This window comes from Tachypleus tridentatus, chromosome 4 (assembly GCF_004210375.1).
Source record: "Tachypleus tridentatus isolate NWPU-2018 chromosome 4, ASM421037v1, whole genome shotgun sequence".
Lineage (NCBI taxonomy): Eukaryota > Metazoa > Arthropoda > Merostomata > Xiphosura > Limulidae > Tachypleus > Tachypleus tridentatus.
Genome location: NC_134828.1, coordinates 116,339,030 through 116,351,747, shown reverse-complemented (window position 1 = coordinate 116,351,747; position 12,718 = coordinate 116,339,030). Strand labels below are relative to the sequence as shown.

At 32.0% G+C, this 12,718-nt stretch overlaps 1 protein-coding gene across 1 annotated transcript in view; it reads right to left on the bottom strand.

Annotated features, from left to right (window-relative positions):
* Positions 1–270: 270 nt before the first annotated feature.
* The window catches only part of LOC143248203 (semaphorin-2A-like), a 57,807-nt gene continuing 45,359 nt past the window's right edge, over positions 271–12,718 (bottom strand). The window contains exons 11-16 of the mRNA XM_076496636.1: positions 9,148–9,488; positions 7,350–7,452; positions 5,763–5,772; positions 2,277–2,556; positions 1,253–1,362; positions 271–407 (exon numbers count right to left, since the gene is read on the bottom strand). Of these exons, the coding sequence (XP_076352751.1) occupies positions 354–407; positions 1,253–1,362; positions 2,277–2,556; positions 5,763–5,772; positions 7,350–7,452; positions 9,148–9,488 (898 nt within the window). The 3' untranslated portion in view covers positions 271–353. The remainder of the gene's footprint in view (positions 408–1,252; positions 1,363–2,276; positions 2,557–5,762; positions 5,773–7,349; positions 7,453–9,147; positions 9,489–12,718) is intronic.

Genomic DNA, 12,718 nt, shown 5'->3' with positions numbered 1-12,718 from the left:
CCTCTCTCCATATGTTGATGTTTCCACAACCTTGGTAATTAGGTGAAGATTTGTTGAGACTGTTATCTTTATCCAATCAGCTTCAATAAGGAAAATAATCAAGTTGGATGCAACAAACAAAAAAAAACACACACACTCAGATATATACAGAATGAGGAAAAAAACTCATTTTGAGAACTCAAGCCTTCTTTGTTTAGGCAAATAAATGGATTTTCAATTTCACTTTAATCTTTAAACAAAGTTTTTTGAAGTGCACTAGAACCATATGTATCTTAATATTATCTACAGGATCCAAAACACAACTGCATTATACCATCATTAGTCTAAATGACTGGATCTTAAGATACACAGTTTCAGATAGATGGCGCTCTGCTGTAGATCACATCATTTAAATATGCTTGACATTTCTGGAAAAAAATTGTTCAAATGAAAACAAAACAAAAGGAAAACAAACAACAACACTGCCAGTTTTAACAAAGTGTACTGATGTAATTATGAAAGTTTCTTATACAAGCTGCTAATAATTTGAAATCTGTTCATTTTTAAAGTATAAATAACTGTATTTATTTCAGTAAGAAAGCAAGCCTATAAAGAAAGTTTTACTATTTCTGTACTTCAACATGATTTAGAATGCTTTTCTAATAACATTCTTTTAACAATAATACAAAAAATTAGCATTAAGTCTATGTATTATTATGCAAGTCTCTGTAATTCAAAATCAATTGTGAAAAGGAAAAGCAGCTACAATAAGGAACATCTATAGTTTATAATATTGTTTTAATAATGACTGATCGTAACAGTCTTACTTTATTTTAATACTGGTAATACAGATTTTAATGGGTTTCTCTTTACCTTTAAGTTACACAAAACATGTGAAGAATGACATTACTAAAATAGAAGAACCTAACATATTTATGACTAGAATGAACGACGTACCTGAGTTGTGTTTATTTTAGAGAAAGGTGAAAGGTATTCATACATAAAGTTAGCATTTCCTTTTGTGATGATAGGGGGTCTAAAGTTACATATAATATTAGCTTTTTAATTTACAACATCATAAAATAATAAACTTTCAATACTACAGCTTTTGAGTTACTTCCTTACTAATACATACCTTCATTTTACAACTAGCTGTTGAATTAACTTAAAAAATGCACAAAGTTATGAAGTGAATTTTGAAAGTTTTATATGTATCACTGATAGGTAGAGTCATCATATTCTAGCTTAAACAAACAGGTCACGGAACACATACATTCTGCTTGTGTTGCCAGGTGTTCATGGCCATCTTGTATTTTTCAAACTCTCGACACCAGCTGGAGTAGACTTTCTTGTATTCCAGCTCCGTCGGAGGGTTGCATGTTTCTAAGACGTAATAAACTAAACTATAAATATATATACATACCTGATGTTAAGCAACTCATACAGTTATGACAAGAGTAACAACTCAAACAAAAATAGAAAGTGATAATGATGAATGAAACAGAAATACAGGTTTCTTGACTCATTTATTTAAATACTTCATCTGACACAATGCTATGACGCTAACTTATATAACATAGATATGACACACTTTATTACACAAACATTATCAGCAAATGTTTGTTTTATTTAAATACTTCATCTGATATAGTGCTACGACGGCTAACTTATATAACATAGATATGACACACCACTTTATTACACAAACATTATCAGCAAATGTTTGTTTTATTTAAATACTTCATCTGACACAATGCTACAACAGCTAACTTATATAACATAGATATGACACACCACTTTATTACACAAACATTATCAGCAAATGTTTGTTTTACACATGCATAAAAACACAAATTGAAGACAACATAACAACCTGAAAAATTTGTAACACAGAACATTATATAAAAACACGTTAAAATACTTATAAAACTAACTCAATAAAACTGGGGGGCATTCAAAACAAGAACTCAGTTTATTGTGACAATGTTATCTGGAGAGGTAAATATAGCAGCTTACACTCACTTTTCATTGGTTGATAAGAAGGAATTTTCTTAGGTTTCTTCAGTTATGCTAATCGTTTTATAGGTGTTTCAAAATGGCAGGCTATGCCGAATATAATTTTGAAAGAAGTGTAAAATGTGGGATTTGAGCCCACAACTTTGCTTTAGCCAAATAAACAATCAGACCTATTAAATGGCACAAGACTCAGTTATTACTTGCAGTCAGTTAAGTAGCTATCTATTTTTTTCTTGAACTTGAACAAGTACTCAATTGTTTGAAATACAAATGTAACTTACTTGTGTCTACTGTGATATTAAAAGTACACATGGTGTGAGGTCCCACTTGACAGTCATATCGTCCACTATCACGGTCAGTAACAGTCATTATTACTAACCCATAATGAGAGGTAATAATGTACTTGTCTCTTCGCTGGCTGACCAGTACCTTGTCTTTGTCTCGGCCATAATGCACCCACTGAATAGGGCCAAGCTCTAGCTTTCTCACCTCCTCTACATTCACTGTGCATGGAAGATGCACACTTGGCCCCAGTAAACATTGAACATTTTTTCTTTTCACCTACACAGTGAGTAAAACAGGTGATAAAATACAACAAACTTTCACCCTAGTGACAAAGATAACATTTTTCATACAGTTCAAGACAGATAACAAGATAACAGACTAAACAGATTGTCCTTAGACATTTTAAAGAAAATTAAAAAAATTTCTTTTTCAAAGAGCAGTTAAGTCACATTAAAAGAGCTTTCATATAACAGAGAAATTGATATTTTTGGAAAACAGTTTATAAGAATTATTTTTATCTCTTATTAAACTTTCTAATGATATTTACATGAAGTTTCTTGTCTGAAAACACTTCATACTTCCATCATATCACACAGTTTAAATAAGAACTAAGGATAAACTTACAATCTTCACAAATGTTTGGTATGGCCTTCGTCACATCTTGCAAGTACCTATTTATAAGAAAAGTTCAAATGTACTATAACAGAAAGAAAACCAAAGTGAAACTCTCTTTACACAGCATCTAGATACAGTTGTTATATAAAATAATTAGAAGTAAATTAGCTTGTTATAATACAAAACAAGCCAAAATAAAAATAAAAAATGATACAATACTTGAAAGGATCCCAGGATACAAGCTAAAATGTGGGATATAAAATGTACCCTAGGTTTTGGAGGTGACTGTAAAATAGGACCCACACTGCGGTGGGGATACACCATCTACCGGTCTTAACCTCCATTTGCCAGTCTCACATATAGAAATAAAATAAAGGATAGGAATAGCAACAGAAATTAAATTTAAAATAATGGATATGGAAACAGAAATTAGAGAGCGAGATGTGGGTGCTCAAGCCAACAATGTCTCACATCTATGTCACCCTTCATTACTTTCAAACAGTTGTGGGAAGGTGACTGCTCCAAAGTAAAGAGAAAGAAGAAAAATAAAAATAAGGTACTAACATTTGGGGTGAATAAGTTAAGTAAACTTATCTCTTAAAGTAGACTCCAGCCCCATTATGGTAGAAAGGCACTAACTGGTAGGCTAGTATAATTTGTTTAGTGGGCTACCAATTAGTGCCTTTCTAGCATAATGAGGGCTGGAATGCTAACTTCATTAATGAAGCAAGTGCACTAAATAAACATTTATAAGAAAGTGAAATATATTGTAGAGAAAGCAGGTCCAGATAATTCCAAAAATGTTCTTTACATTGATAGACTTCACTGAAACAATCATAAGTGTTTAAAATATTTCTATTCATAAGAAAACTGTACGGTAAATTATATTTAACTGGCACACAGCTGGTCAATTAATGGAATGTTAGCTTAAAAGAGACTCTAAGTATGTGAATCATAAAATATACTCAAGGTCAGAGAAATGTGAAACCAACTAAATACCATGATTTAAATAACAGGTTAATACAAGAACACCAAGTGTAATTAGTCATGCTAATACTTTAAAAATAATTTTATTGAATATTATTGTTACTGGTTTCATAAAATTACTTAATTTTTTGTCTGAAATAAACTTATAAAATGGTGAATTCTTCTATTATGTATTTTTCACTTTAAATGAAGCCCACTACAACTATTTGTTTTGGATTTATGTATCGTAGTGTTTTTAGCCACTTCTCTCAAAATTATAAATCTAAATATACAGTTGAATATACCAAGACCTGGTTATAAATTCTAAAATCAATGCAATTTACCACGAGAACTGAAAGCAAGATTGAAACTCACCCTCGACTGTAGGGTCGACATTCACCACGCCCTTGTCCCATCCACAATAAGGGTCTCTGTGCAACGCAGACAGGTTTCATATCTCTTTTGCACATCACCAAATCAAACTGACGAATCATTGATTTTGAAGCCACATAAAGTGACTTGTGCTGAATAATTAAATAATTATTTTCAGTAGCACCTTTTACAACATTTTAAAATATAGTCTTCAAAAAAAGAAACGCAAAAGGCAAAATATGAGACATATTGTTAACAAGTTTATTCCAGGTAGTTCTGTGTGACATGTGTGAAACTTTGCACAGTCACTGCTGAACATCCAAAGTCTGCAAAGGTGAAGTCCACACACACTAGTTGAAGTTTAACGTCACTCAACATCAATAACGAGTATGCTCCCGTGAGCATCAATAACTGTTTGGCATCTCATGCCCATGGAAGCGATGAGATGACAAATCACATCCTGTGGAATGGCTGTCCACTCAGCCTGCAAAGCTGCTGCAAGCTGAGGTAGAGTCTGCGGTTGAGGTTGTCGCCATTGCAGACGTCGGTCCAACTTGTCCCAAAGATGTTCGATGGGGCTTAAATCTGTTGATCTGGAGGGCCAGGGAAGAACGTTGATGTTGTGGTGTCTCAAGAAGACAGTGGTGAGTCAGGATGTGTGAGGACGGCATTGTCATGTTGAAAACATCATTGACGTTCACCATGATGGGTTGCACATGGGGTCTTAGAATCTCGTAGACGTATCGTTGAGCCATAAGATTCCCTCGAATGTGCAAAAGGTCTGTTGAGGCAGTAGACGTCGCAGTGGTGGTCCTATCCCAAAGGTAACGTAACTGGATGTTGCGATCTTGTGCGTGGTCACACGAGGTCTTCCAGATCGTGGAAAATCACAAGTTGATCCATGTTGTTGGTGACGATTCCATAGCCTCGTGATGGTGCTTGGGTGGACATTCACAGCTCTGGCAACATCTGATCGAGATTCGTCTGCTTCCGCACCAATGGCGTTGTTGCGTTGAGCTTCAGTCAGTCTTGGCGTAACTGTATTGTGTGTCAGTGGCTTAACACTGAGCCATGGAAACCGAGAACCCGTCACTTTTATAGGGATTTTGCACATGTTGCACTTGCAGTAGATGCGGATCTCTCAAACAAATTTATTGATAATGTGTTTTGGCAAAAAATCGATGTTTTCCTCCGTTTTCAAAGTGCACAACTTTTATTGTCATTTTGGTCTGACAATCAGTGCCTTAACACGTGTAACATCACATACTCTGAGCTTGTAACGTTATTACATATATTTCTCTTTAAAATAACAAAAATATCCCTTTGCCTTTCTTTTTTTTTGAAGAGTATATTTTCTCTAATATTATTCTCATAAACTAGTGCTAGAAATCACAATTACAAATCTATTCCTGACCTGATGTGTAGTCTTTTGAGTGTCACTCTTTCATGGTTAACAAAATTGGAGCTTTTAGGCAAAAAAAGATTAATTTTTTTTTTTAAATTTACTTAACCCTGGTGGTGACCTTTACCTTCTGAGAACTGAAAGTTTAAGGGTAAAAAAGAAATACATAGACCAACTGAGATTCACCATTTAAAGAAACAGTGTTCAAATGATTGACAGAAACCTACAACACAACAAATAGGTTACATTTGTGCCACTTCTGAAATCTCATCAGAGAAATGTGATTTTAAAATACCTTAAGTGTTTATTTACTTAGAATTAAAATAAATATTCAGAGCAACAAGTAATAACATCATCACTAGTTACTGACACTGTAATGTTTTATACCATTGATGCACAAATAAAATTAACTGTCTGGGCTGTGATTTTCTTAGACAATTCCAGATTGTAAGCATTCCACAAACATGATTTTATGGAACTAAAACCCCTTCTGTATTTTATATTCATAAGTGAATCTAAAACTAATTGTTAACAGAACAATACACCTTTACAAGTGTGTTAATTCACTGCATACAAATAAATTCCTTTACATAAGTTACTTTATATCTATATTACTCTTTTACTCCAAATAAGCTTTCTTGAAGGGTTTGATTTTTATTTCTTCAATTAAATTTGCTTTTCCCTTACATGTACCACATGAATCATTACAATATTGGCTTTCATGTTATATTCCATTCAGCTTATTACTAATATGCATGCATTTTGCTCTTAAAACCAATATAATACAAAATGTATCTTACACATTTAATAAGCAAAAAAATGGTTACTCTTAAAATATGTACATGTTGTAACCCCTATACTGGCATCTCTCAAACATTTTGCAACAGTCATAAAAAAAACATATTCATAAATGTAAACCAACACACATTTAATGTTATGTGCTAAAATAAGTGTCCCCCAATTCTATTTTGAACAAAATGAGCTTCTGCAGTCATCAGCTGCCATTTATAGCCACAAATCGCACAAACACGTTGACTTAAAATCACTTAACATATACACATGTAATCTTTAGTTACACTCTACTTAGCATTGCATAGGGTTGAGTACATTAGGTGAAAACAAATATGATATTATCAAGTCATGGGGCAATCACAGCCAACAGAAAGTTTTGGTGAAATGATATGGATCAAAAATACAGTTTAACTTTATTTGGTATAATGTAGCTAAATTGATGCTACAGAAGATTGTAACCCTAGTCTCAATGTCTCTGTTCATGGAGTGCATTTTTGTAAAGCCTACAATCATGTTTCAAGTTATTTATAGCATAACATACATGGAGAACAATCATATGTCCAGTGGCCAAATTATGTTTTAAGCAACTAATATTATGTGGTATGTAGACTTTACATGCAATTTGACTACCACAATAAATGACCCCCCAAACAGGTATTATATTACTTTTGCAAAAAATAAAACTTCTCAAATCCACCTCTTTGGATTGTGATGACTTCTGCATTTTTACCATAATCTTTATTTTGGGTAAGTTACGACTTAAGAGTTAACACTGTTCTCAACTCTGAAATAGAAATCTTTATAAATCTTCAAATTATATTTCTAAATGATGTAATAAAATTATAAGAATCATCAACAATACTCATACTTGAGTAACAGTGTTAATGAAAACAGGATATTACTTTGTTAGAGATTTCCATACTGGATCTGTTCAGGAGATGTGGCTTCAAAGATATCCAAAACATTGGAGTGTCCTTTTCCTACTCCATCGTGCCACTGAACCAACTTGAAAACTCGTCCATCCACTGTATAAAATTACAAATATACTCAATTTTAGGCTAAATGCTGACTAAACAAAATTAATATCAACAGCCTAAATGAGATTTATTATGCAATGATTTTGTTCATTTGAAACTAAAACTAAGGTTGTTGATTTCTTTTTGTTGTGGTTATAATGCAGTGATTCTGTTCATTTGAAACTAAAACAAGGTTGTTGATTTCTTTTTGGTTGTGGTTATAATGCAGTGATTCTTTCATTTGAAACTAAAACTAAGGTTGTTGATTTCTTTTTGTTGTGGTTATAATGCAGTGATTCTGTTCATTTGAAACTAAAACTAAGGTTGTTGATTTCTTTTTGTTGTGGTTATAATGCAGTGATTCTGTTCATTTGAAACTAAAACTAAGGTTGTTGATTTCTTTTTGTTGTGGTTATAATGTAGTGATTCTGTTCATTTGAAACTAAAACTGAGGTTGTTGATTTCTTTTGTTGTGGTTATAATGCAGTGATTCTGTTCATTTGAAACTAAAACTAAGGTTGTTGATTTCTTTTGTTGTGGTTATAATGCAGTGATTCTGTTCATTTGAAACTAAAACTGAGGTTGTTGATTTCTTTTGTTGTGGTTATAATGCAGTGAGTCCTGTTCATTTGAAACCAAAACTAAGGTTGTTGATTTCTTTTTTTTGTTGTGGTTATAATGCAGTGATTCTGTTCATTTGAAACTAAAACTGAGGTTGTTGATTTCTTTTGTTGTGGTTATAATGCAGTGATTCTTTTTCATTTGAAACTAAAACTAAGGTTGTTGATTTCATTTTGTTGTGGTTATAATGCAGTGATTCTGTTCATTTGAAACTAAAACTAAGGTTTTTGATTTCTTTTTGTTGTGGCTATAATGCAGTGATTCTGTTCATTTGAAACTAAAACTAAGGTTGTTGATTTCTTTTTGTTGTGGTTATAATGCAGTGATTCTGTTCATTTGAAACTAAAACTGAGGTTGTTGATTTCTTTTTGTTGTGGTTATAATGCAGTGAGTCTGTTCATTTGAAACCAAAACTAAGGTTGTTGATTTCTTTTGTTGTGGTTATAATGCAGTGATTCTGTTCATTTGAAACTAAAACTGAGGTTGTTGATTTCTTTTTGTTGTGGTTATAATGCAGTGATTCTGTTCATTTGAAACTAAAACTAAGGTTGTTGATTTCATTTTGTTGTGGTTATAATGCAGTGATTCTGTTCATTTGAAACTAAAACTAAGGTTGTTGATTTCTTTTTGTTGTGGTTATAATGCAGTGATTCTGTTCATTTGAAATTAAAACTAAGGTTGTTGATTTCTTTTTGTTGTGGTTATAATTCAGTGATTCTGTTCATTTGAAACTAAAACTGAGGTTGTTGATTTCTTTTTGTTGTGGTTATAATGCAGGGATTCTGTTCATTTGAATCTAAAACTAAGGTTGTTGATTTCTTTTTGTTGTGGTTATAATGCAGTGATTCTGTTCATTTGAAACTAAAACTAAGGTTGTTGATTTCTTTCTGATTTGGTTAGTCATAACACTCTTTATATTTGACTAAAAATTCTAATTATTCAACCATGTCAAATGGTGATTACTTTCCACAAAAGAAACACCTGAGAATTAAAGCATGCAAAAAAATTACTACTGTTGAATGATGTATATTCCCTTTCTAAGCTGAAATTACTAGATTATATCTTGAGCTATACAAAACGCACCACTTCCTGCATAATAAACAGTGTAAGAAACCCCATCTACTTCCAATTTATCAACAACTAATTTGGTTAAGATAACATCTCGTTTATAAAACACAGGTTTTCCATTTTCCTGGGTAACTGCAGAGTCCATCAGAGGATGGCCACGGATAAAGTTGAGCACCGAAGTCTGGCAGCGCCTGAGTGTTGTTAACACACTGTCCGGACGAGGCTCTGGAACTTTTACACTGATAACAGGCAACCATGCTGAGGAGGATGTGGCTTGTTCTTTGAACTTTCCATTGAACACTTCTTGAATGGATTCAAGGCTGAATGTGCAAATGGCTGAACCCATCAACCCATTTCTGAAACCACAGTTGTTTGAATAAATTTCAGTAAATATCTAATGACACATATATTCAAATTTAATCAGTTCTCTTACTATCACCTAAACATATGGCAGTAAAATAATAATTTATTCTATCTATTAACCCTCGAATGACTGAATTTCTACACTGTACATATTAGTGGGGTTCACAGACTGTGTTACATTGACTAATTTCATGTTTCTTTACTGCTTTGTGAAACACTTTACAATGGATTCTGTAACTAATGAAGTCAAGGATACTCAAGCAATTTAGTGCATTAATAATTTTATAGAGTGTGTTTAAAAAGATCGTAAGGTCTATATCAATCCTCACCAGGAATTCTAGGGTTAGTTAAATAATGCTTTGTTCCAGCTAATCAAATAATATATAATCACTGTTTATGTTTCAAAAAAAAGGGTACATAACAGTACAGGAAAAATCTTGAGTGTTGAAATGGTTTATCACAAGTTTTTTATATGTATTTAACAACGTGTGAAATATTTCACCTAAATATTCATTAAATATTGATATATTTCCATCATATAATCAAGCAGACAAGTTGCAGATCAAGGACACACATCAACAACAATACAACGTCATTCCTAAAAGCTACATTCAGGTATGCAAAACTCAAAGCAGTTAGTGATTAAATACAATTTATTAGCAAGACTGATACAAAATTACCAAGTAATCCAATAGGGACAAGTTTTAGTGATTCAACAAAATTACTGAGATGAGAGGGTGGAAGTAACATATTTTACATAGTCTATGGACTGGAACTACAACTTGATATACAATATCATCTGATGAAAATAAATTATGGACTGGAACTACAACTTGATATAGAATATCATCTGATGAAAATAAATTATGGACTGGAACTACAACTTGATATACAATATCATCTGATGAAAATAAATTATGGACTGGAACTACAACTTGATATAGAATATCATCTGATGAAAATAAATTATGGACTGGAACTACAACTTGATATAGAATATCATCTGATGAAAATAAATTATGGACTGGAACTACAACTTGATATACAATATCATCTGATGAAAATAAATTATGGACTGGAACTACAACTTGATATACAATATCATCTGATGAAAATAAATTATGGACTGGAACTACAACTTGATATACAATATCATCTGATGAAAATAAATTATGGACTGGAACTACAACTTGATATACAATATCATCTGATGAAAATAAATTATGGACTGGAACCACAACTTGATATACAATATCATCTGATGAAAACAAATTATGGACTGGAACTACAACTTGATATACAATATCATCTGATGAAAATAAATTATGGACTGGAACTACAACTTGATATACAATATCATCTGATGAAAATAAATTATGGACTGGAACTACAACTTGATATACAATATCATCTGATGAAAATAAATTATGGACTGGAACTACAACTTGATATACAATATCATCTGATGAAAATAAATTATGGACTGGAACTACAACTTGATATACAATATCATCTGATGAAAATAAATTATGGACTGGAACTACAACTTGATATACAATATCATCTGATAAAAATAAATTATGGACTGGAACTACAACTTGATATACAATATCATCTGATGAAAATAAATTATGGACTGGAACTACAACTTGATATACAATATCATCTGATGAAAATAAATTATGGACTGGAACTACAACTTGATATACAATATCATCTGATGAAAATAAATTATGGACTGGAACTACAACTTGATATACAATATCATCTGATGAAAATAAATTATGGACTGGAACTACAACTTGATATACAATATCATCTGATGAAAATAAATTATGGACTGGAACTACAACTTGATATACAATATCATCTGATGAAAATAAATTATGGACTGGAACTACAACTTGATATACAATATCATCTGATGAAAATAAATTATGGACTGGAACTACAACTTGATATACAATATCATCTGATGAAAATAAATTATGGACTGGAACTACAACTTGATATACAATATCATCTGATGAAAATAAATTATGGACTGGAACCACAACTTGATATACAATATCATCTGATGAAAATAAATTATGGACTGGAACTACAACTTGATATACAATATCATCTGATGAAAATAAATTATGGACTGGAACTACAACTTGATATACAATATCATCTGATGAAAATAAATTTCTGCATTTATCAGAAAACAATTATGACAAATGGGAATCCATCAACATTATTCCACTTAGTGAAGATATGAAAAAGATCATATTGTTAATGGTCATCTACAATGATCACTGAATCTATGAAGCCATCTGGTCTGAAACCATGATAGCATTTGCACATTTGAGGTCACAGCACACTTCTCAAACTCTTCTGTGAGGTTAGAAAAGGACACTTGTTTCATATAACACTCTTGTAAGGCACAGTTTATCACTGTGTGGCCTATATGTTACAGTGATAGTTTTCCAAATATTAACTCAAATTTCTGAAGCGGCACTTTATCTTACACAGATAAATTGTCCTAAATGGTTGAGCTGTTGAAAAGTGATAATTCTCATCAAGTCAACAATCAGTATTTGATACCTAGACATATTACCAATAAGGAGAAGTCTGTGAAAATGTTTATTATTACAGTTCATGACCTTCTTTTATATGCTTTGAATATCTGTTTTCTCTCATCCATTGGCTCAAATGGTCCCTTTCCACAGATCATAATGTACTGCTTCATGCATTATCTAACAATTCCATATATGCTAGATGTAAATGTTTTTTTCCTTGGTAGCATAATTGCACTTTTTCTTGGATTGATTTAACATTTCTTTTGTTGACCTCTATACAGTTTTTACATCACTAGTGTCTTGAGTTTAAAAGATAAACAGATTAGTATACGTACATGTGTATCACACCCTACCATGTAAACACACAGCTGTGACAAAGAGTACAAATTAATAAACTGGACGTAAATGTGACCCAAAAGAAAATTTTCTTATTTCAGTTTCCATAATAACTTTGATCAGTTTGCTAAAGTTAATATGGTCGAGAAGTATCTACAGATGTTACAAAAACAATTCAACTCTTGTAACCAGAACAAACATAGTAAAGCTTACTTTGTAACTATTATAAAAACAAATAACCTACAAACTGGCACTAACTTTAATGATTTACAGAAAACTTTTTTGTTTGTGTTTTGAAATTTCGTGCAAACCTACACGAAGGC